Genomic DNA, 25,425 nt, shown 5'->3' with positions numbered 1-25,425 from the left:
GGAGAGATCGCGGAGCCCTCACACGTACGGCCCGGCGATACGCCTCCACCTAACTCAGCAAACGGAAGCGCCGGGCCGCCGCGATGGACAGGAAGCGCCATCCAATGAACAGGCGGGCTGGCCTCCCAAAATGTAGGTTTAGCCAATGGGAAGGGGCGGGAGCGGGGGAAGGCGGGGCTGGTGGCAGGCAGCAGCGCAGGTTGAACGGAGTCCCAGCGCAGGGCTGGAATGAGCCTCAAACTTCGGGGCGATCGTGGTGGGGGATGTAGCAGCGCCGCCGCCGCCGCGCACCGGCCCGCCCCGGCTCCCGCCCGCCCTCGGCGCCTCCCCCAGCCCCCCCCCCGCAGTTTTTAAACTCTGACACCCCCCTCCTTTTTCCTTTCTTTCTCCACACCCCCCTACCTCCCCCCACCCCCCTCCCCCCTTTCCCTCCCCTTCCTCTCCTAAATGCCAGCCATGATCGAGAAGGGCCCGGAGGTCTCGGGGAAACGGCGGGGCAGGAACCACAACGCCGCCGGGGCGAATAATAACAACAACGGCGGCAGCAAAAGTTTATCCGCCGCCCCCAACGGCAACAGCAGCGGCAACTCCTGGGAGGAGGGTAGCTCGGGGTCCTCCAGCGATGAGGAGCACGGTGAGGAGCGGTTGTGTGTGTGTGTGTGTGTGTGTGTGGGGGGGGGTGGTGGTGGTGTGTGGTAACCTGGGGGGGGTTGGGGGGGTGTAAGGGGCCGGGCGGGCCCACGCGGGTAACGCTTCTCCTTCTGCCTCCCTCAGCTGGCGGCGGTATGAGGGTCGGGCCGCAGTACCAGGCGGTGGTCCCCGATTTCGACCCCGGTAAGTCTTTATTAATTCTTTAGAAAGGGTGACTTCCCGCCCCCCATCCATTGCTTTGCCCCCTTCCCCCCCCCCCCCGCCCCCCCCCCCCAAGAGCGGAGCCCGGGGGGGGGGGGTGTACCCTCCCCCCCGGGCTCCGCTCATGGGGGGGGTGTCCAAAAATAATCCCCCCGTAATTCCAGTCCCCAACACCCAGAGCAAGAACAAGGACACCCCCCCCTTCCCCCCCTCTTCCCTCAACACGCACGGTTGATAAAAGAAGTCTCGATGCTTTCCAGAGGGCGCTTTGCAGGCAGGGAGGAACAGGGAAGCTGGCAGGGCTAGAGAAGGCAGGAGATGGCAGTTGGGTGGTTTTTTTTTTTTCTTTCTTTCTTTCTTTCTTTCTTCTTCTTTTTTTTTTTTTTTTTTTTTCTTTTTCTGCCCCCTCCTGGACTCGTGTGCCTGTAGGCTCGGTAGCAGGGGTGGAACTAGAAGGCATCAAGTTGTAAATAAGATTCCCCCCCCCCCCCCCGAACCTATTTAGAAGCGACTTGGGTCTGTATTTTAATTTTCTCGCCTCCTAAGGAGCTGCTCGCCTCCCCCCCCTCAAAAAAAAAAAAAATGTTTCACATTCCAGCTATTCTGCTGCGATCCTTTGTAAGCTAATTTAAAGTGGTATGGAAGCAAATTTTGAGCAAACAAAGGAATTGGGGCTGTGCTGAAAGGCAGGTGCTGGAAGCACGTTAGTACTGATGTATATCCGTGTATAGAAAGACAGGCTGTTGACCTCCTTAGTTTGAAATCTAAGCAATTTTTTTTTTTTGTTCCTTTGTAAGTGGAGGTTGAAGCTAGCGAATATGCTCCTGTCTGGAGATCCTAGCATTTGGAGTTGTCCCTTTGCCCAGCCCAAACTTAATTGAATCCTCCGCACCTCTTGCCTTAAAACAAAAAGAATGGTGTGGAAAGACACGGTGTCTCTTTATCGAATAATCCTGTAAGTTGCTATTGTGTGGATTCAGGAAAAAGGTTTCTTGTGGATCTGTGCACTGATATGTTGGATGCCTTTTTTATTATTAAATATAGGTTTGCTCTTAACTGTTAAGGGGGGGGAGGGGGGCAAAGAGGCTTTTTTTCTTAAGTTCAAGTATTTATTTAGAGAATAATTTTTCCCCACTCCTTCCCCTCTTCATTTTCTTGACAAAATAAGATTCAAGGTCTTGGCACATGGGAACTCCATTTCTTGGTTGACCAGGAGGAGGAAGGGAGGAGGGGGGGAAGGAGGAGGAGAAAAAGTGGGGGGGGAGGGAGGGGGAGCTGTTAGTTAGGCAGCAGTTGACACTGTTTTTCAATCTGTAGGTCAAACACAACGTTTCTGTAACACACAACGCGCATCACACTGGCTATTAGCCAGGTACCTCAACAATAGTTGGGCTTTTCGGTCACCCCTGTGAATTACACTCTTTTGTGCAATTCATTTCTCTAACATAATAGATGGAGGGGGAAAAAATACTATGTGCCCCTTCCTCACTATTATGTGCTCAGTTATACATTGTTCTGGTGTTAACTTACAGATGCACAGTGACCTATACAAAGGTTACTGCTTTCTGTGCTGTGGGGAGTGGAAGGGAGGGGGAAGTGTGTGATGTGGGGAAACAAATTGGTTTTTCTGAGTAAAATATATCCTAACACAGCATCAGCAGGCACTCTTCTTTGAGTACACAGTACACATAGCAAGCTCTTAGTAGATCCACCCAAAGTAAATGATCAGTCTTCTCATGACCTGAGTGGGCATCGGATCCCCCTTTACTGGTCTGTCTATTTTGTTTTTTTTTTTTTTTTCTTGAAAGTATACTTTTTAGTTAACAAGTTTGAGGTGAACTTTTGTCTGCTTGTGTATTGAAGAGTTGGTTTCCTGGCCTGTGGAATTACGCATGAATAATTTTGCAATGCAATGTTGTTCCCTGAATTTTGTGATCACTTCTCGATACTAAAGGCTAAATGGTCATGTTGTGTTTATTTGTTTTGCCTCTTTTGTTTCCCTGTTTAAGAAAGAAAACCCTAAATAAGCCTAACACACACTCCAATAAGACCTTTTGACTGAAACTGTTAAATTGTCCTGTCTCACTGGTAATTTCAAAGTTAAATGGATAGAATAGTGTTATCAGAGCACACAGATACTGCGTCTGTTTCTCACTAGAAATTTTAGGGGCTGATTGACCAAAGGATCCTAAAGCTTGAAGGTTGCTTGGTGTTGTGTTGTGGAGGCTTTAACCTTCACATTAGCTGTCTGGTAAAATGCAGAGGGCTCATGCTGCTCTAGCTGTGTCTGAGGGGAAAATGGCACAGACTAGGCCTTGTGTGTATTTTTTTTTTTTTTTTAACTTAATGTTCAACTATACCTTGGGTTTGGCTGAGGTATATCTGTAACTGCTAATTCTTACATCAGCATTCTTACGTGGGTGTTCCTCTGTCCCCATACATAGGGGCAGAGAAAGCATTTAATTTTGTTTCACTTCTCAGCCACATGCGAGCTGTGGCAAAGAGCAATAAAATTAGGAAAGCTTTTCTGAAATCCTTATCTGTGAGACTACGGGAGAAAAGAGAGGTAGAGCAAGGCAGTGGTGGGATGTTGGTCTGGGTTTCATGAATTAAATAGCCAGAGAAGAGCAAAAAAAGTACCAAATGGTGTGGCCTGAAAGTGAGGCCTGAAAGTGAAGAGAGTGTCTTCTCAATGATTCCCTAGGTTTAGGGAGGGAAGGGACCTCAGCACCTTTTGGTTAGCACAGAGGAGGATAGACAGTGCTTGTCTCTCCCTTGGTTGAGTGGAGTATGAGGAAAATGGTTAAAGGTTGTGCTTTGTTTTTGCTTAATCCTTAAAACCAGAACATAACAAGTTCTCATTCTGGATTAAAATATTTTGGTGCAATTCTCCTTGTGGCTAAAACTTGCTTGGCAGTGGCCACAAAAGGGCCTGATGTGATTCTTTGACTGTAAAAATGCTGGTGGCTGGAATGCTATTTAGGAGGTGGTCCTTACTTGCAGCTCCTTTGGTAAATCTTTTAATGGTGGCAAAGCCTATTCTATGTGCTGGCAGAGCCTATAGGTTCTGTGCCAAAACTAATGTTGCTATCTTTCTCGCTTATCCCAATCTCCCCTTACTTTGGGAAAGTAAGTTCTCGCTGCATTGATCTAACTTTTATTCTCTCAAAAACTGGCACCTCTATTATTATTGGTATAGTACTTACACCTCTATTACTATTTGTATAAGAAGAATAGTTGTACAGTAAAGGCAGGGCTTTTCAAGAGGCAACGTGTTTATTAAACAAGCCAATTCAACTAGGGAGAAGAACAGCCAAAACTTTTTGGGCTGAAAATCCTGTGCCAGAGCTCACTAGAATCAGTAAAACTTTCACTTCGGCTGTGTTTCACTGTTTGGCCTTGATTTCACAGATGTGATGTGAAAAATTGCTATTGTCTCTCCTGTTTCTTCTCTTATTAGAGCTCAGAGGCAAATATTTGCCAGCTGAAAATTCTGTGCATTAAACAAAGGCTGGTATCAGTAGGTCAGCATTTCTTGTGAGTTCTCTGTCTGAGACATTGAAGGTTTTGAAGAGGGAAAACTATTATGGTTCTTTTAATCCATACAAACGAAACCCACATGCCCTCTTAATGGAAAAACTCAGTGGAAGGAAACATTGCATATCCTAAAGCTAAATAAATATCTTTCATATGAGGAAGCACTGATATACTTGACCATTTTACTTGTTACGTATTAATTTATGCTATTGGAACATTGAAAGTAAGAGGAAGAAAACATTTGTGAGTACTTTATCACAGCCAGTGAATTTAAGTAAAGATTAAAGTGTCCATAATTTTGAGGAGTGTTAAATAACTCCCTGCAGGGAATGGTCTCTCCTGAATTATGACACGTATTGATGGCAGATGAGTTTTTCTTTCTCCTTCATAGCACTAGAGCTTTAGATTTTCTCATTTGTTGTGATGGCAGTAAGAATACAAGCCATATCTTGTACCTTTGGACATCTGTTATGTTGGTCATCTTTGGAAAGCAGCTTCTGGGGCTATTTCCAGTGGAAATGGATGAGTGAAGGCTGGTTTGACTCAGTAGTGTCTTGTTGTAGAGATCCAAAATTGGGATGTGTATCTGTTGGGAGACTTCAATCCCTTGTTTGCAATGCTGTTTTCTTTTCAGGTTTTTGTTGTTGTATTATAACAGTTAAAGTAAAACTGGTGGAAGGAAATACACTGTAGTGCTTCCACCCCTAGGTGCAGAAAAGCCTTCTGGAAGGTGCTTACTGCCAGAAAGTCACCAGTCCTTGAGGGGCTCCTTCTCTGGTCCACACTGTTAGCTGTGCTCTGCGTGCTCCTGCATGAACACTTGATATTCCCTGGCCTCCTTTCATGGCCTAGACTGTGTTGTTTCAGTGTTACCAAAAGTGAAGGGGGCGAGAAAAAAACGAAAAGAAACCAACAACCCTTTTCAGTGTGGTCAGAAACTCAGCCAGTGTAGTTGTGTCTAAGAAGGGTAAAAAAAAAAAAAAAAAATTAAATATAGTATCTGCTGTCTTTCATCTGGAATGTCTGATAGGGAAGTTGTGGCATGGCCATGTCTGAAGGGAGGACGCTCGTGCATCCATCCATCTATCCAACTGTGGCTGTTAAAATATGTCCACCCTCTGTCTATTTAGGATCAAAGGTGAAAGTATGATAATGGGACAGGCCCTGGGTAGCTGATTCTCCTAGAATAGCTGTATTTCTCTGGTGGTTGTAAAGGCCAGATTTCATTAGGTTGTGCCTTCAGCTACTTTGCAGGGTTCTCCGCAGAAGCACCTATATTGGCCTACACAATAGGGACTGTAGCCCTTTAACAAGAGGTTGTTAAAAGGCCCCTTATGACTTGCACTTGGCAAGTCCAACTTCCAGCCAGCTTGTTCTTTGTTTGCAAATAGTCCTGCTCCTAACAGTCCTAATAGTTTGCAAATAGTCTGAGTACCCAATGACTGTAAGACAAAATGGTGTTTACATGAATGGACTCTTCAGAAAGGCAGTGGGGAAAAAAGCATGCTCTTCAGGTGATACTTTGGGATCTCCATCTAAGCAAGTGGAAAAGTCAAAACCAAGCTCCTGAAACTGGAAATACTGGTATCCTGGAAAGCTATCTCATCTCCTCAAATGACTTTGCCTTAAACGAAACAGGCAGGAGGAACTCCTTTAGTGCAATAGTCCCTTTGGAAAAGACGGGAGAATTATGAGGATGTTTGATCTAATCAGAAATACAAAACCATAATGTACTAGTGCCCAGTATGTTTCGGCTGATATCTTGATAAACCAGGCATGTCTTGGTCCTTTCACTGTTGTATGAGATGATGTGCGTTGTCCCCAATGAAAGTGTATTTTCCCAATTAGGTGGTGGAAAATTTAGGTACTGTGGGTTTTCTGTTAAACTTTCTGGTGGGAGAAGAGGAGCTTTTTCTCCTAGTTGTAGTCTGCTCAGCCCCTTACTCCCTCGTGGGCTGGATTTGTCTTGCCCTCCCTCCTCCACAAGTCACAGCCTCTCTGTGTGTGCTGTGCTGTGGAGCAGATAAGTTCCTCAACAGGTGCTCTACTAAAAACTGTTGCTGAAACCTTGGTTTTTTTGGCTGTCTCAAACCAGTAGGCATTTAGGTACAAGTGAAGGGGGTTCTTAATGTCAGGCTGGTCCCCAGCAGCCTTGGGGAAGGGGGAAATGACTCCTGCCGCCTCCTTACCCTGCTGGCAACTCTGCTGGTGCGTGGGTGAGTCTCAGACTCGTTTTGTTCATCACTGCTACATACTGCTGGTCCAGTCACTGCGGCAGGAGAGGGTGCAATCCCACTACCCCTATACACTAGGAGAATGAAGCTGACTTGTAGATGCTAATGCTTCAGCTTATCCTCTGTTTTTTAAATCCATCTTGGAGGAAAAGAAGAGTAGTGCTCAAGTTGGAGACTTTATTATCCATATCTCTGGCACCTCAGGAGGAGCACAACTGTTGATTTGGTGTTGTGCCTTTCTTACCTCTGGGCTGCTTACCCAAGGGAGACCATTTTTAAGCCTGTGTGGCTCCGTAGTTAGCTTTCACCCAGTCTGTTCACTTGCCCTATGAAGGGATGCAGAGGCTCCTGGTGGTGAGTAGAGCTCCTGCTGTACTTTATTCCAAGGCATGGCTTCGAAGCTCTCTGGTTATTCAAATAGTACCAAGAACATCCTTCTCAAACCTGAATGCTGTAGTAAACAAACAAGTCTCAGTGCAGCCAAAGCCTGTGGCTTCCTTCCCTGCCTGGCACATGCAGTGTTTGTATGTGGAGGTAATAGCTGTCTCATGTACTGACAAATGTATTAATGGCTGGACTGGAATTAATACTAGGTAGAGTGAATGCTTTGTTCTTCATAGCTGGTTCCTGCTGCTTAATGAGTTGCTCTTAAAACTCTTGTTTTCAGCCCTGGTTAGGTCTGTGACTTGGCCAAGTGAAGGCTTAGAGCTCCCTGTGATTAGTCATTATAATTAGCTCGGAAATCTTTGCCTCTGTGATCAAGGTGCACTGTATAATGCGGCTTATAGTGGGCTCTAGTCCTGTCACATACCTTCAGAGTAGTATAAATGACAATGCTTTGTTGGACATCTGTATGTATTTTTTTAACTATGTTGTAACAGTAATACAATTTTTTTTTTTTTTTAATATGCACCAGGCAGGTAAATCTGAAGTAACTGGCTCCTCAGAAACTTGTGGTTAGTGCTAGTCCCCACTTCCCTCAGATGTAACAATTTCTGGTTGTGGCCAAGGCTGGCCTTACCCATTCCAGGTGTAAGCTAAGATCGAAACATGGTGACTAGTGGTTGACTGAGTATAGAGACCAAATCAAAAAGAAAACTTGGGGTGGTTAGAAATAGCATGCTCCCTTCCTTGGAAGTCTGTATCTCTCTCTGTACTGGGTGACCTTGTCTTTTGAGGCTTTGACTTGATGTTATAACAAGATGAGCAATCCCATGTTCTTAAGTGTTTCAATTTGAAAGAACAGTTTGAAATTCAGTTCTTGAAAATAAAAAGTTAATTTGTAAACTAAGCTTGGTGTTACAAAAGCATTTTTAAGGAACATTAGATTAGGTGTCTCTTTCTTTAAACTTCACAAGCTTTATAGCTCCATATGAAAGTTTTGACTTTGTGCTTTTTCGAAAGTGCAAGAGGATGTGCTCAGCCTTAGTGAAGGCAGTGAAAGTTTCTCCAGCATATTCTAGAATTGGGCTGGTTTTGTGCTCCTCTCACTGTTTGTTTTGAAGTGCAACAGATTGTGATATGACTGCTTTTAAGTATTGTAGGTTAAACTCAATAGATTTGCTTCATTTCTCATGTGAGGTTTTGAGACTAAACAAGTGAGTTTAACCTACCTTTCCAAGTATCTTCAAAAATTCAGCTCTATGCAGCAGCTTGCTCTTTGAACTTCATAAAGGAAGTATTGGTAAATGTTGCCTCTCTGGGGGGAGGAGGCTGCAGCAGTGTGATAAAATTGCAAAAATCCCCTCTTGGGGAGGAAATTCTAGTCAATGCTTCCCCCTTCAGCTCTGTCCTTCTATCGTGCAGGTACCTCTAGGGAATATCAGCAGGATACTCTGTGTGTGTGTGTGTAACTAGGTATATCTCAAGGAAAGTATTCCCCTGCCCCATTAGGGGCAGGAGGATAAAGTTGTGAGTTTTCGTCCTTAAAGTTATTTCATCTTCCTTGCCACCTCCCTTATCTCTGTGCTCTTCACCTGGGTGGATTTCACAAATAATAATCTGAGAGAGCCTACGGCTTGTTTTTGTAGTGTAGTTGCCTAATTAGAGGAGTCTAACCACGTGGCTGTCTATCGCAGCTTTTCAGTTTTGCTGTCTGTAGGTATCTGTGATAACCTGTCATGATAGCATGTGCATGTACTCTTAGATGACTAGATGTCTTATCGGGTTTGGGTTAAGTTCATACAGAGACTTTGATTTGAAAGTTGGGTATTGAAAAGAATTAGTGTACGTGACCTTGAATTTGTGTCCTTCTAGATTTTATAACCAAGGTATGAAAGCACAACATAACAAATGTGTAATCACAGTTGTGGGTTCTGGGTTGAGAAATCCCTAAGGAATACGTACAAACAAGGCTTGCATTCAGGGGCGCAATGCCTGCCCTCCCTCCTTAACTGTTCCCTGGTGAGAGTCCCTGGAGAGGGTACAGAGAAATTTTTAGTTCCACAGGGGGATGAGGGATAGATAAAGGCCAAGAAAAACCTCTCGTGAGTAGGAAGAGCCCTCCCCTCTTGAGGAACTGAAGCAGCAGAACTGGGAAAGTCTGGTTTACATAACAGCACTGCTTTTGAAGCAACTCTTTGCTTGCAGCTTTCATTGAAATGTGGATTTTTTTTTTTCTCTTCCCTCTTACTTCCCACCTTCTTTGGGGGTCTAAGCTCATCCCTCTGTTCTCATCAATAACATCGGTTTGAGTCTTGGCCACACATGAATGGGGATGGGGGAGGTTTTTTCACCTTATTCCCCGCTTTGTATTGAGCGCTGTTGGCTGGAGTTGTGTATAGTTCCGTGTTTAGGTAGCAAATGGATGAGTGAGAAGCTAAAAGTGCTGCATCTGTAATCCAAGCTTTTTTTGTGCTGAACAGTGCAAATGGTCTGTAGATACCAGTGTGCATGTCTATTCCTGCAGCTGACATCTCTCCATCCCTAGGAGGGGGCTGCTCTGGGTGCTTTTTGGGGGGGTAAGGGGCTGTAGGGGCAGGCAGGTGTGCCAGGTGTAGTGTTTGTACTTTCTCAGTATTGTTTTCTGTCTGGGAATCTTAAAGATGTCCCTCCTGGGACCCTTGTGCTGATTTGTGCAGCTGCCACCGCACTGTTCATGACAGTAGCCATGGGAACACAAGTAGGATGATACAAGTTTAAAACTCCAACTTGTTGCTAGGCAGACCCAGCTCAATGTGTGGATTAAGTAGTCTTAACAACAACAAAAAAACCCCTGTTCTGATATCCTACCTCTTTCGTGGGGGAAGACAGCTCGGCTCGCCCCAAATTCTGGGTCTTTGTCTTTAGGTTGGCAGAATGAGATCAGCCCCAAAAGGGTCCCCTGATACCAGCCGACCTTAGGGGGAAAACCCTCTTGTACATCTGAAAAATTAGTATGTGGAGGCTGGGTGTGCGGGAGTCTCAGCAGGTAGGGCTTGATGCAACCTTCTCTTAAGAACAAAGTGCTGCATAGTAAAGCCATGTGCCATCCAAGCAGAACTGTTGCACTGCTCGTATAGTCTAAAAGTTGTAGCCTGCATTAAAATAGATACTGCTAAAAGTGACATAATGCTCTAAACAAAGGTCATGAGCTTAAAATATCGCAAGATCACTTCTAAACTCTGGGTCTAAAAACTTAAAATTATGACTAAGGCAAGGTAAACACTTCCAAACCTTACAATGCTTTTGCACGCTGTTAGGGTAGATGCTGGTATGTGCTGGATGAGCTGGCTTAGAACTTACAATTTAGGTAATCGCTTGTTGATAAGTTGCTTTGTCCCAAGCTTGTGTTTTGGTACTTCTTATTCAAAAAATAAGGGCAGCCTATTCCCTCATGTTATTTTTGTCATGAATGCCTGACAAAGGATGTATGGCAAATTAGAGGGGCCTGAAGGGAACTGGAGACCAAAACTCTAAGGGAGAGATGGGCCTCGTGTGCTTCTTGAGGGCTGAGCTCCAGCATGCCTTTGTCTCTGCAGCTGTTGGCCTCCTGTATCACAGCACTAATTGGTTGTGCTCTGGCCACTGGTTTAAATGGATCTTTTTTTATTTTATAAATATTTGCTGTGCAGTAACTGTCATTCCTGTTGGAATAAGGGCATTTATAGAGATGCTCCCAATTACCACCTGCTCTTTTTCTTTCTTAGCAAAGTACACTCTTACCTGATTTAACCTCCCACAGCAACTGCTTTGAAGTTGTTTTCTCTCTGCACCTTGGCTCACTGCTGTCCTCTTCCCCTCTGACCACCCTAACAAACTGCAGTTGTCCTTGCTTGTCCTTCCAGAAATTACCTACTTCTGGGGGGAAAAAAAAACCTGCTTGCCTGATTTGCCCCAAACGTTTTTGTACTCAGCTCTTGGAAGAAAACATTGCTTTCCTTTAATATGCCTCAGCCCATTTTTTTTCTTTCCGTTTCCTAAGTTGCTATTTGTGGTTCTCCCACTTTCATTATAATTTGTGCACAGCTTTTAGATCCTATCTGTCCACCCTCTTACTAACCCAGCCCTGCTCGGATTTCTGTTGCTCTATGCTCTTGAGCCCTCTTTCACCATGCTTTATCCCTCCAAGAGAGGGGACTTCTCTTTGCCTGAGCTACATTGTAGTTGTTCTTTCAAGTTCCTCTCAGGCTGGAAGAAAGCCCTCATGATTTTTACTTTGTTAAAATTTTGCTCTAGTAGAGGGGAAAATGTAGCCGAACTCTGCCCCTTAATAAGCTATTTTAAATCTTGCTTGCCTCTCCTTGGTATGGGATCTGCCTGCTTTTCAAGCATTCAAATAGCAGGGATATTTTTGCCTTTTCAGGCTCCTTTCTTAAGGCTTTTTTGCATCCCTGAAGAATTTGTGCCTCAGCTTCTCCTGTGGAAGCCTGGAGGCGCTGCTTGCTCTTGTTAGGAGCAAATGCTTCCCCCCACCCCATTTTAGCCTGGTAGAGCATCCTGCTCTTTGGCCAGTAGTGTCACTCTTCTGAACTGTTGCTGCTGTGAGCACACAGGTGTGAGAGAAAGGTGAGATAGCTGATCTCTCCTGCAGCCAGGGCTGCTCTGGGGATGGGCTGAGTGCTTGGCTGGAGCCTCTAGCTGGCATCTCCCACTGGGCACCAAGGCGCAGTTGCTGTGCATAGCTCTGTCTGCCTGAAGCCTGTCCTATGGGTTTGGAGAGGAGGGAGGGGAGGTCTCCTTGCCTGTTTTGTGAATAAAGCAAAACTCGGCGTTGCTGACTGAGTCAAATCTGCAAGCTGTGATGCAGCGAGGACAGGCAAGTGCTCTGAAGTGTTTTTACTCCTTTTTGCTGTAGACTTGGCCTCGGGCTCATTGTTGGGTGTGCTGAGTCGAGTGGTGCTGAGGGAAGCTGGGGAGGGTACAGCTGGATCTCATCTGAAGTTCTCATCGCCTCTCTTCTCTTGTTAGGTTTTATATGGGTATTGAATAACTTAGGGGAGAGGCTTACTGGTGGGAACTTGGTGGCAGAGGGAAGATTCTTCAGAGCTGTCCTCTGGCTTTCAGCCCAAGATCCAAGTTGCTTGGCAAATTGTTTCCTCCTGTGCGTACTGGCTCTCAGAAGCGGGTCTGCACTCTGGGAAACTGCTGCATTGTGCTCTAGCGCCTTCTGTGTTTTGGGTGGGTTTTCAGTCCTCTCGATTCTTAAGATGGTTGTCCCCTCAGATTTGCTTGTGAGCGTGTGAGTGCATGGGATCAGTTTATCTTCTTGGGCAACTTCAGGTGTAACATCAAGCTGTCCTCCATGTGCAGGTCAGATGCTGTCCTTTGTGCAAACAGAGCAGGCACAAAACCAGCCATCCTGCCAACAGCCTGAAAGTTGGCAAGGGTCTAAGTGTATATTTGTGGATTTGGGTGAAATATGGCTTTTTCTATTCGAGCAGAAGCAAAGGTGGTTAGAGTTGGGAGGTCTTGCAGTTTGCTGTGGTGCAGTTAGTGACTGAGGAGCATCCATGTGCTGGTCCACAAGCAGAGATGGGCAGCACTCTTTGCCTGACAATCCGAGCCTGGCTGCTGCTAGTTTGAAAGAGCGGATGTATATTGAGAGTACCTTTATAAATGTTTAAGCTGTTTAAAGCATGTCCACAAGTAGTTATATTAGGCAAATTGATGTCCTTTATTGTACCGATCTTGCTGAAGTTATTTTGGAGGATGGGGGAATGAATAAAGACAGAACTTCTTAACCCCCTTATAAGAATATTTTTAGAGGTCATAAAAATAAATAAATTAGGTGTCAGGGGAATTAGCCTTGGAAGCAGTCCTTATTGCTCTGAAACTTCCTGGGAAAGGAACCGTTTCATGTCCTCTTACCTGAACCTTTGGAAAGAGGCTGTGGGAGCAGACACTGGTCTCCTCTTGAAACCAACCATCTCCAGCTCAGTTCAGTGGAATGCTGTCCTGTCTGGTTATCCCTTGCTCTGCAGTGGCGGCTGCTGCATTGCCCAGAGCAATACCTCCCGAGCAGCAGTGTGCCCTTTTGTTTCAGCTCAAGAGAAGGAAACTACTGGGTACAGTAGCCTTGCTTGCAAAATGATTTCAGTGTCTTCTGGAGGAGAGGGTGGGACGAGATGCGATGAGGTCTCTGAATGAGATGGGTAGGAAAAAACTTTCCGGTGACTATATTGTGCCTATATAAATGAGGCAGCGGATTTAATTTGTGCTGCCAGAGTTGGGACAAAGCTGGGAGCAGGTGCGTGCCCAGAGCTTGCTTAAGTTGGATAGATGCCTGCTGAAATGTTTATCAAACATGAGAATAAAAGGAAAAGGGTTGTATTGAACCTTTTTTTGATGATGCATTTTAAAAATAACTTACATTTCTACAGTGAGCAGCAGTTACAACCAGGGTTTGAAAAATTGACTTGGCGCTTGCAAGCCACAGTGGGAAACACCTGTGCTGCAATATGCCCTGCAGCAGGAAAGGATAAAATGGTTGGGTGCTGCTCACTTGCTGTGGCGTTTGTTGGCTGTTGCAGTAGGGTTCTATCCTTGTGTGCTAGGGTTACATTCACACTCTTACTGCTGCTTGGTTCTTGCTCTTTCATCAGTAGACATAATTTGGCTCAATATCTGTATTTCAATGCTGCTCAAGTGATTCTGAGGCTCTGGAGTAGGAAAGAATGAATCTAGTTAGTCTTAGCTCAGTTTTACCTCCGTAAAACTATGGCATACAGTTGAGGCACTGAAGCTGTCTTCAGACTAAGGAAGACACTACTGCACTAATGTGCTAATTTTATACTCTCACTTGGCAGGTTGCCTTTGTAATCAAAGGACTGGAAATTTTTCAGTTTGAACAAAATGTTCTAAGTAGCTGTTCTCTAGGTGGAAATGGATTTGATACAGGATACTGCCTTCAAAAGAAATCTATCTTTCCATATCTTTCTGGGCATAATCATTCTAACTAAAATTCTCCTTCCTAAGTGAAGCTATAATCAAGACCTGGGTAAGGCTTACCTGTGAAATTTCCTTAGCAGAGGTGTACCTCGTCAATCTCTATGCATATGATGGGAATGGAGACAGGGAGATGTTTTCAGAAAGTACCTGGAAGTTTCAGGAATGATGATCGTAATAAATTTCAACAGAACCATTCTATTATGTGTCACTTTCTCCTTGTTTGGTTAATAACTATTGTAAAGGCTTGGTAGAGAGCACGGTCAAAATACAAAAGCTTGTTTTAAGCAAGTTTGGAAGAGAATGTCCTGGTGAGTTGCACAGTACCTGGAACATGGGTATTCTGCAGCAGGGAGTAAGTATCTGCTTCTCATCAATAGTGTAAAAGTAATTAGAAACATCTTTTGATGCCCTTGGGTTTTTTGCCCTTTGTTTTAGGGATTCGGTGAGCACTGACTAGAAAATATGTCTATCCAGACTTTGTGTTTTCCAATGAAAATCTCCATGTGAGCAGAGCAATCACAGAGCAATCATATATTTTTAAAGTGGTTTGAAATGAAATGTTAACTCAAAGGCCATGGTATGTTACTAGAAAGCTTGAAACAAATGGCAGAATTGCTTCCAGGCTGTATGAAACTTGTGTTTTTCTGTTGCCTTTGATTTTTTTTTTTTTTTTTTTAAGTAGCTTCCAGTGTTCTTGAATCTATGTAGAATTTTAAATACACTATTTCTTAATGAGCCGAAAATTTCAACGTTGGTAATGAGAGCTGGCTGCTAAACTTTGTTGCTTTAAGATGAAACAAAACTCTGTGTGCCATATGTTAAAAGGACAAGCCGACTTGACAACAAGAATGTGTTTTATCTTCTGCATTTTGGCAAGACTCTGTGGTCTTGAAGGGCAACTGTAAGGAGAGAGAAATCAGTGAAGATGCAAGAAGGATGCGAGAAGGACTTGTGAGGTCAGTGGAGCTGGAAGCTAAATGTCTTAGATGGGAGGGGGGGGAATAGGAAAAGAACTGACCAAGAAAGGCTGAAAAGTGGCATCAGAGAAAATCTTAATTAAAAAACCCAAAACCCTGCTGTTAGTGTCCTCTTCTAGAGATGTTTGGCTATTCTTTCTGCTGTTCTTTAGATTAAACATGTAGTTGCTAGTTTAGGTGAGTACAAATCCACCCTTCCTACACTTTTGAGAATATGGTCTTGAATTGAATTCTTGGATCAGGAGGCAGCCAGGCTGCTGGAGGGGTGGTGGAAGGGAAGCTGCATTCATAACAGTATCTTTACTGTCCAAAGGCTGTTGTATCTGAAGGCCTGACACATCCACATTGAGGTGAGCCTACAGCAGCTGTTCTTGTCTGTGTTACAGGCATATGTATATGGCTGGGTACTGCTCTGACAACCAGGGCAAACATGCAGCTCGCCTGGCAATGGATGAGCCAGAGCAGGCCTGTCCTTCCTTTTTCCCCTCCCAGGGAAGGAAGGCTGTGGCTTTCTCTGCTCATGTGCCCTCTGCCAGCTCTGCAGCTGCTCAAGCCGTTGACCTGAGACTCTTCTTTGCAGTGACTTTTGTTCTACCTTACTGAAAAGCAGTTTGCTCAGAAGTTGAGGACTTATATAGTGGGATACAAGTTGTGTTTCACACCTGCTGTTGTTGCTCTGTCACTTGTGACCATCAGCAAAGTGTGATGTCCCCACAGCATACTGTTTACATGGTCCTGATGTGCTGGGCTTGGTGGAACTTGGTTACCATGGAGCTAATGACTTGCTTGCCATAACCTGTGATAAAGGTGTGGGGGGGATTGCAAGTGAAGGTTTCAGCCATCCTGTCAGTATATTTTGCTCTCTTGCTGCTTGTCCTGCCTGTCCTTTGAAGCCAGGCAAGCATCACTTTGTACTGCTGTTGGGGCATGGGACTTGGTGTGTCATTACCTTCTGCTGGACTGTAGCAGGCTGCTGGAAGTGCGAGTAAGCCAAATGAACTGCTGGCTCTGGGGAGTGTGCCCGAGCCAGATGCAGGAATAGCCAAACACTGTAAGTCACCATGCAGGCTCGCTCTTGGCACAACGTTCAGCTGAGTAAAATTGCAAGACGTGCTTTGCAGGGTCTAGAGTCTGAATTCACCATCTTCTCAAGTCTTGTAACTTCTGTTCAGGCTTGAGTTTTACAGTACAGATCTCGTTCATCCATCTCTCTGATTTATTCCATATAAGTTCTTGGCAAAATATTTGTTAGGGCTAAGGGATCCTTACGGCTTTCTCTCTTTCTACCTCTAACCTCCCTTCCTTCCAGACACCTTGTTTCATCCCTGAGCTGCACAAAGCACTGTATCACTTTCAGCTGTGGAAATGCTGCTACTATCTGCATTCCTAGATCCCTCTGAGGCTGGGACAGGCCTTGCCTAACTCAAATCTCCTGGCTCACGCCAATTCCTGTTCCTTGTGCCATGATACAGCTCAACCTCACCCCTCTGAAAAACAAGCAGTATTGCAGTCACTCATGCTCTGTTCCTGTGCTGTGCATTCAGAGCAGGACCCCCCTCTGGTGTTGGGGTGTCCTTGCTGCAGAAGGTGGTTACTCTGCTGCTGAATTTAGCCAGGTGTGCCCAGAAACCTCTTCAGTAAGAGCAGGCGTGAGATCCCCATTGTACTTGGATCACTGTACTGTTACACCCTGTTGTTTCACAGATGTGTCTGTGTCACACAGCTGTAGGGTGACAAGGACCTTCTTGTCAAAGCAGATGTTTAAGTGGCTATTTAACTTGCATTGTAGTGAACTATCTCCATACAACTGCAATTGAGTGGAGTAGGAGTATGGGCTAGCACTGAGGGAGGTGGTGAGAATACTGCCTCAAATAGCTATAAATAACTAGTCTTTAGTTGTGGCCAAGCACAGCTAGTGCGTTAGTGAAGCGAGAGGGGGAATGAAGTAATGATTGTGGACCGACCCTGGAATGAATTGGATGGGGGAAGCTGTCAGCACACCAAAAATGGCCCTTCTGTCTATATGTCTAATTGGCAGCGATGGGGGAAAGAGCACGTAGGACACTGGGATTTGACACTAGGCTCTGGAGGGTTCTGGGGCATATCTGACTGCTGGAGGTGGCTTGTAAAGCTGGCTGATAGGTTCCTTCCAGGGTTTAGATGTGTAGGAACAAGAGAAGGTGGGCAGTGGCAGGAAAAGAAAAAGAAGTTCCCCTCCTGCGGTCTTTTGGACTGTAAGAGTACAAGCTTGTGCTAGGATTGGGGAAAATGAATGCTATTGCCTGCAGCATTTAATGGCTTTTGGTACGTACTTCCCTCCACACAGAGGAGCTTGGGACATTTGTGTGCCACAGGGAAAGTAGCCACTGTTCCCATTTAGGGCAGGACTTCCAGTGCACAGTTAATCCAGGTACTCAGATGAGTAATTAGCACCTCCGCTCTGCATGTGTGTTCTCCATGGCTAAGCCTTCATTCAGTTCTTGTGTTTCTTATTCTGTTAGCTGCCGGCTGGGTCACCTCTCTTTGCACAATGGAGGCTGAGCTTGAATGAATGAGAAACCAGTTGGTAGGTGAGCCAGCTTGGTATGCAGATCATGTGGTGATATTTCTTCCCTTTCCTCTCCCTTTTGGCCCTGTGTCTTAAAACCTTGTTCTGAAAAGGCATCCTCCAGTTGATTTTTCAAATAGGGAAACAGGCAAAACTTCTAATAAGGGAATGTAAGCTTGGTTTAGGTTACTTTTCCCTGCAGTGAAGATCACCGACATCTGAAGGTAAGAGGGGGTGGAGGGGAGAAGACTCTAAAAAGAGCTTGGTTCCATTAAGCAAAGTCACCAAAAAACTTGACATGTGAGAATCATTTCCACTCAGCATAGACTGTGACAGGTGTTTCACCATAGGAAACTCATTGCTTGACTTCTAGTATGACCTTGGGCAGAAAGCTGAACCTTTTAGCTTTCTCTGTTTTATGTTAAGTCTACCTGTGTTCAGTGTGGGGATGGGAGGAGTGGAGTGGGCAAGCATGCATGTATCTAGAGACATTAGAGAAGAAACCAGCAGCCTGAGCAGAACTAGTGCTTTATGAGGCAAGGCTGGAATCCCCTCTGTCTGATTTGGTGACAACAATTAAGATGGGGAGAGGAGGTGTCAGGGTTTGTGGTCTGTCTTATTAACAGAATTGATGCATCTGAAGTCTGGTCTTAACTCAGCAGACTAATTCATGTTCTGAAAGTAAAACAGGAAGAAATTTTCCTTTGTAATCTGTCTTCCAAAAGTCAAAAGTGTTTCTGGCTGCAGGGAAACTAAGGTGCATTAACTATTCCACTGTGAATTCCTTGTGGAGACAGTGTGCTTGCTCTAGCTTTACTGCAAAGTAAAGCAGGTACAGCCAGTGCTGGGCTTGCCTGTCCATCTCAGGGAGGAGTCTGCATTTGTGCACTATGGGGGGAGGGAGAGATGTCTCTAGCAGGGAAGGCAGAAGCTAAATTTACACATTTCCCTTTCAGGCTGCTTGGAAGGAAGAGAAATATGTAGCAAATAAATGTGTGTTGGGGTTAGACTCTGTTGTGCCGGACCTGTGCTGTACCTTATCAGCAGTGGTGATGTGTCTCAAAGTTTAATGGCTTCCCACTGTCTATGATGGAGTGATGGGGGACTGGAAGGTTTCCTAGACTGTCCAGTGCTGCTCATGTAAGTGTATGTTTCTCTGGGTTACCTTAACTTCTAGTTCATGATGCTGCCTGTCTTGCTTGCTCATGCAAGAAAAACTGCTCCCAGGGACCACTGGAGTTAGGGAGTCCTCTGCTCTGACTGCTTTGGCGTCCCTGTTTCTGGAATGTCACTTCTGTGCGTGAAGGCTGGCATGGTGGAGCAGCCATAGCCCTGAAGCAGGGGGATTTCACTGGCTTGGAAGAAACCCTCTTCCCCTTTAAAGGGTTTGGAGGTGTTTCTTGGCAGCTTCTCTTCCATGCTTTTTTCTGTGACTTATTTCACCAGGGGTTTTCTGAGAATCTGGAGGCCTGTCCCCTGAAAATCTGGGAGGGGAATACAAGATAGAGGATAAGGTAAGGAAGCTCTTGAGGCGGTGTGTTCTGGCACGCTGAATTCAAGCAAGTGCCCGAAGCACAGAATTTCCCACACTCAAAGGCCTCATCTACTGTGAAAGCTGGAGAAGTGAAAGCCAAGGGATGCTAATAGAAGCATGTTCAGTTCTCCTGGACTCCTCTCTGTCTGCCTGCCTAAATAAACACCCTCTGCATCAGTCACACCATTGTCCCATGCCTCTGAGCTAAGCTAATTTTCCCTGTGATGGTGTAAAACAGGAAGTGAATTCCAAATCTTTATTAAATGACAACTCCAGCACTATCCCCTGCTAAGTTATGAGGGGACAGCTGGTCTACGGAGACACCACAGCATTTGTCACTTGGCCGTGTGCAAGGTAGCCAGAGGGTGCTGAGTGCCTGCTGCATCCATCAGAAGTCCTTGGTAGTGGAGCTCAGGTTTGTTCCAGCCTGTTCTGTGCAGGGGGCGTCTATATAACATGTGAGTGCCTGTTGTTTGGAAATCTTAACAGAACTCTTAGTCAGCGCTTGAAAGGGAGAGATTAAAAGCAGGTCTTAAATGTGTCTGCTGTGGTCTGTAAAAACCATGGTCTATTGGATGGTGAAATTATCTTCCTAGGCTCAGTTATAACGGAGCCTTAGGGCACCCTGAGGGGAATAGGCTCTTGTTACTTTGATGTGGAGGCATAATTTAAGGATGCCCCTCTCAGGGTTCAAGGCCTCCTGGTGACCTGCTTTACCTTGAAGAGATGCTATCGTGACATGGACAAGCAGAAGCTGGTCCAAGGCTATGACCAAGTACACGTTGCTGTAGTTTGACATGTGTGTTATGACAGATGAGTACGCAGGTGAGCAGAGAAGAGGGTAAGAGGTCAGAGTAGCTAGAAGAGCTTCTCCTGGATCTAGCAGCCTAGTCATTGTCCTAATCAGCACTTTGTGGGAATGGCTTGAGGAGAGAAGAATGAAACAAACACTGGCTCAGCAACCTGCTTGCTAGTGTGCACCCAATTGTCCTGAAAATGTATTTCTTTAAGGTGTATTACCAGCTATGCAAAGCATTTCGTGTCTCAGACAAATTGGTCTGTACCTGTATCTTGGTTATCATAAGACTTTTTGCAGGACATGTATCACGTTAATATAAATCGTTCATCCATCTAGTACAAAAAAACCCTCTAATTATTCCTGGAAACTTGCTTTTGAGTTGTCAGAATGTGAGCTCTCTGCTGTTCTAAGCAGTAAGTCTGAAGTGTGTGGTGCTGGCCTGGTCCCTGCTCGGTGCAGTATGTGTGAAGGAGCCCAGATGGAGCCCCCGGGTTCAGGAGCAGTTGCTGGAAGCCTAGCTTCCTGCTGCTCGCGTGTTCTCAGCTCTGTGAAGTTTTACGCTTTTAAGCGAACGATCTTTCTCAGTAATTGGTCCAGCACCATGTCCTGTTGTAGTGCTGCTTGTAGGGAAGCAGAGAATGATGTTGCTGGTATTTTGAGAGCAGTCCTTGAGGCCCGTTGTTTTTAAGTATGCCGTGACTGGCTCTGATGGAGGGCTTGCAGGGTGGCTCTGTCACTAGTTTGCAAAGTGCTTTCCTTGTGGCTTTATCAATCATAGCTTCAAAAATAAACTTGGAATTATTGGCTCTGTGTAGGCTTGCGATGGCAGGATATGCTATTAGTTCATCTTTGAGATAGAGGTGTGCGGGTCAGCTGCTGGCAGGGGGAAATCCCTAATGTAGGTGCTGTGTGGCCAGCAAACTCCACCCTTCTACCACCAAAACTTGCTGGGAGGTGGTTTGCTATATTTGTACAAAGCACAGCTTGCTCTGCCAATATATCAGGATACATACTGGAAACACTCTGGGGATGGTTTTGTACTTAACTGCTATGGAGTGAGTCCACAAACTTCAGAGCATAAATGCTGTGAACCAGAGCCCAGCTAGGTCAGTGGAACAAGTCCCTTTGGGTCACAGAGCTGTAGGCTGGACCTTGTATTGCCATTTCTCTTCTCTTTCCAAATTTATGATGTGAAAGAATTGTGGGATTTTTTTCCCTCCTCTCTTATTGTCTTATCCTATCACCTATGATTCTTCAAAATTGTAAATTGGCAAGAGACTTGATTAAAGCTTAGCAATATATTAAAATCTTTTTTAGCATTCTGGGAGCTTTTACGAGAAGAACAACAAGATTTCTAGAACCTAAATGTCTTTTCCTTGTTCATTTAGCTTTTCGTTTTAATACCAGTCTCCAGTGATCTTTTTCAGGCAGTTCACCTGGTGTGGAGGTAAGACTTTGTTCTGAGCTTTCCAGAATCACTTCTGCCCGCCTCCCTCCTAGAGGCTCTGTACTTGGTACCTGCAGTTGCAGCGCCTGGTTAGAATAAACTGATGTGGTGCATGAGGAAGGCTGGACTGGGGAAGAAAGGGAGGAAACTTGTATCTGAAACTGCAAAGGCGTAGATAGCCTCCTTATGGCTAGTAGCTTGCTTTTCTTCCTAGGTCACTAATTTATTCCTTCATTTTCCTATGCATTAAGTCTTTGAAATACTGCTAAGAAAGGATAGGTATAGATGCAGTTTCCTCTGTTCTGAAGTCTAACAGAGATAGATCATTAGCTTCTCTGTAACTAACTTATTCTCCTTAACTACTGCTTTTTGTTCCTGGGTTTTCCAGAAGATCTTGCTGACTTACATCAAAACAGGAAGTCTGCAGTGCTGTAAATAACTGGGTGGTACAGTTTGACATTTTCCATCCAACATTTTACCAGCCAGAGTTAAAATTCCTTTTATTGGCATCAGTTGTCCTGAGCTAGGGCTCAACTTTATCTCAGCACATAACCTATCCAGTTTCGTTATGGAGAAACATGTGAGATTTGAGGGAGAATGGGGTTGGTCCTCCCTTACCCTTCCGTTGTATTTTGGCAATATTCCCTACAAAGGTACCGTATGTGAAGACACCACAGAATGTCAGAGCATCCTCGGACTCAACCTGAAGCTTGCTGTCTGTCTTAACGTGACTGTAGGAAAAGAAGGCTTAGTTCAGCAGCCTCTGAGGAGTACAGCAGATGGACACAGAGGGTTTCGATTTCCTGGTGAAGTTCTGCTTCTGAATTGACTCAATCACATGAGTATAATCACAGAGCAGCCTCCTTCCACTGCAAGAGTGGACATAGTGTGGTGTGCCTACTTTTTCACTGATAGTAACTCCTCACTTTAACTTGCTCTTAACTTCCATATCTCTACAGAGATTTGGGTGATGTCATGACTTTCCCTGCTTGGGGTAGCAGCTATAGGTAGGCTAACTGTACTCTGCAGTGAGATTCCTGGGTATAAGAACTTCAGGAACTCCTTTTGATAGCTCAGGTACGTGGGTATCATCCTGCTATGTTCTTTTAGTAGTATGTTTTAAGTAAAGCTTAAGCTGTGTAGCACAACTCTGGCTACAGATTTGCAGACATAGGGTTCTGACTTACTCTTTGTACAAAAACTACAAAACTCTTCATGTATGAGTTGGGCCAGGCTGTGAATCTAATCTGCTGTAGTTAAGGCTGTATAAGGCTGTACGGAGTAACGCCAGTCAGTTGTGAGTAGCTTCCTTTCCCCTTCTTTTCTTCTTCCCAATAGGGTCTCCTATGTAGAATGGGGTTTTGTGAAACCTTAAGGGATATTTGTGAAGCTTCAGACTTTCCTAGGTAGGCAAGGCATCCCATATCCTACTAGACACCACTCTGAGGCTGTGAGCCCAAGGACACTTTCCTTTTGTCCTGCTAGAGTGAATGGTTTCTGCTCTTGCTTTTCCCCCTCAGGCCAGGAACCATTTTATGGAGGTCTCTGATATCTAGGTCCCTGGAAAGGCCTGTGTCTCAAACAAAAGGGACACAGCTACCAAAAGACTTGTCCAGGTAACTGGCCTGACACTGGAACTGGATATGCAAGTGCTGTTGGTGTCTACACTGGAAAAGTTGTGAAATAATTGAGGGCGTGACTGCAAAGCACAGTAGTTCTGCAGAACTCCACTTTCTTTTGTCTTCCTCAGAAAGGGCATTTTTGTAGTTCAGTCTGCTGTGGAAGGGAGGGTGGTGATCTGCCTGTGTTGGTAAGCTATTAATACTGGGAGATTCATTCGTTGGATGTGATGGATGGAGGCCTCTTATGACCACTGTTACCTCTAGGAGGTAACTTGAATTGACTTTCTGTAGTCTTCTCACTTTGAAGCACACTGTGGTAAAAGTTCCTCCAAGGTCTGTCTTTGGCTCATGCATGTGCAGCAGTTCTTTCTGCCATGGAGCCTGGAACGCTGTCCTGATAATGGCCTTTAGGCTTTCTAGCCCTCTGCATGTATGTCTGCGAAGTGCTGAGTATCGCCACAAGTTGAATGCAGGAGGAAATCAAGGCACTGAGGTAAAATGACCTGTTTCTGCTCCAGGGAACAAAACCCGGTTTCCCACATAGCATCCCTGTTCCATGTTCAGTCACTTTCTGTGGTAGTCAGAAATAAATCCATTTTCATACAACTTTTTCTTCAGAACTGCAGCGCATAAGCATTCTAGCAGACGATCTAAGCTTTTGTTGTAACAATGCTTGAGAGGAGAAAACACGGGGCTTCTGGCTGCAAAGTAAGTTAGCAGGGTAAGGTCTTCATGAATCAGTAATGAAATGCAGGGAGTCCCATTCCAAGGCACAGATCTTTTAGGTCTATGAGAAGAAAATAATTTCCTCAGTTTTCTTGTTTGTTTTAATAAATGAATAAAGTGGGTTTATGGGTGTCTTGTGAACTCTGGGCTCAAAGTCAGAAGGTCAGACTAATGCAGATCCTCATAACCAGAAGTAAATGATACCTGGGACTGGTTCATGGATGATAGTGTTGTGTTTCATGAAGGCCAGATAGTTCTCTAGGGCAAGATTCAGTACATGAAACAACACTTAATCTCTATGGAAAGGTCATGGATGCAATGTATTAGATGTGAGACTATATGGAAAAAGAGTAAGTCATTAGCTCTCAAGACTCCACTCTCCCCTCCCCAAGTCCAGTGTGGCAAAATCAGTAGGGATATTCTTGAGATATATTTAGGATTAAAAGTGAAAAGCTTTAAATGGAGATGGCTGCTGCACTTAAGTTATTCAGAATGTTTTCTGCCACTAATGAATTCAAATATGTTTGCTTCATTTGAAAAAATAAAATCCGTATATATGAATTTAATTAGTGATAGCGTGGAATCAGATTTACTTTTTGTCCTTGCTGTTTCTGTGTCACAATGAAGGACACTTTTACGTAGACTGGGATGTTGTACTTGTTTCTTTGTTTGCATTATGACACTAGGTCTTTATTTATGTACCATTTCAGAGCCCTCAGGATATATAAACTTCTGTTTGAGTTAGCAATATTGATACTTTCTATTTCTGACACTTTTCCTCCCTCCTTTCTCTCATTTTAGAGATACACCAACTGGCAACAAATAAACTTATTACCATAGTGTGCTGTGATGTTCTAGTCTCACTTCTGAAGGGCGATAAATGTACCTTGTATTAAAGAGCTTTATTTGAAACCATACCTGATGGAAATTTATGGGCTAACTCAATTAGGCATGACGTGTTTTTCATTCCTAGATGAGCAAATTAAGTTCCAAGTTCCTACAGCTGACTTCTTCGAAAACTTCTGGGAAAGGGCAGTTAGAAAGGAAAGAGTACTAGTTTTCACCCCTCATGTTTTAAAACTTCAGGATATGTTACACCTCTAGGTGATGCATGAGGTGAACAAGACTAATCATCTTCATGTTAGGTTGTAATGAGACAGGACAGTGTCTAACCTGTGAGAACATGGTGCATGGCATGGACCTTTCCCTCTGTCCTCTGCTCGTGTGCCTTGTTCTACCAGGATTTAAGTGGCTGGGGCAGTTCCCTTTCTACTTCACAAGTGTTATTTTTAGTGGCTGAGAATGATACTATTGTAGATGGCCTTGAAATCACCTGGACAAAGAAACTAGAGGAACAAAGGAAACTGACCGTGTTTTTTGAAAAAGGGCAGAAGTGGTAGGGTTGTGTGGTTTCAAGTGAGTTTTCTGCAGAAGAGCCAAGGGAGCTAGGGAAGAGATTGTTAGTATAGCTAAATGGCAAACCCAGGGATGATAATTGTTGCTTCTATAAAAAAAAAAAAAATAATTTTCCCCCCTTGTGGCAAGGTTTCTTGTGGCCAAAATTGATGGTTCTGTAGGAAGAGCGGAGGAAGGGCTTCTGAAAGCAGAAAAATCCGCTTTCCTAGCGGTGTTGGTAGCATGACCTTGGCATTACATTTGACTTGAAACCTCTGTCCAGGAAGGTGCCAGCATCACAGGGTAAACTTGGACATGACTAGTTGTAAACTTGGTGAGGCAACAACAACTGACCACCTAGTGTGTGTGCATACAGCTTGGGGGTA

General features: G+C 44.7%; 1 protein-coding gene across 1 annotated transcript in view; it reads left to right on the top strand.

Annotated features, from left to right (window-relative positions):
• Window positions 1–447: 447 nt before the first annotated feature.
• RCOR1 (REST corepressor 1) overlaps window positions 448–25,425 on the top strand; it is a gene marked incomplete at its 5' end in the record, with an annotated part of 86,082 nt that continues 61,104 nt past the window's right edge. Inside the window, 2 exons of the mRNA XM_082485495.1 lie at window positions 448–634; window positions 775–834. Of these exons, the coding sequence (XP_082341621.1) occupies window positions 448–634; window positions 775–834 (247 nt within the window). The remainder of the gene's footprint in view (window positions 635–774; window positions 835–25,425) is intronic.

Source organism: Vanellus vanellus (assembly GCF_965231255.1).
Source record: "Vanellus vanellus genome assembly, chromosome: 6".
In the NCBI taxonomy this organism is placed as follows: Eukaryota; Metazoa; Chordata; class Aves; order Charadriiformes; family Charadriidae; genus Vanellus; species Vanellus vanellus.
The sequence above is the reverse complement of the archived record's forward strand: the minus strand, read 5'-3'. Positions and strand labels throughout refer to the sequence as shown.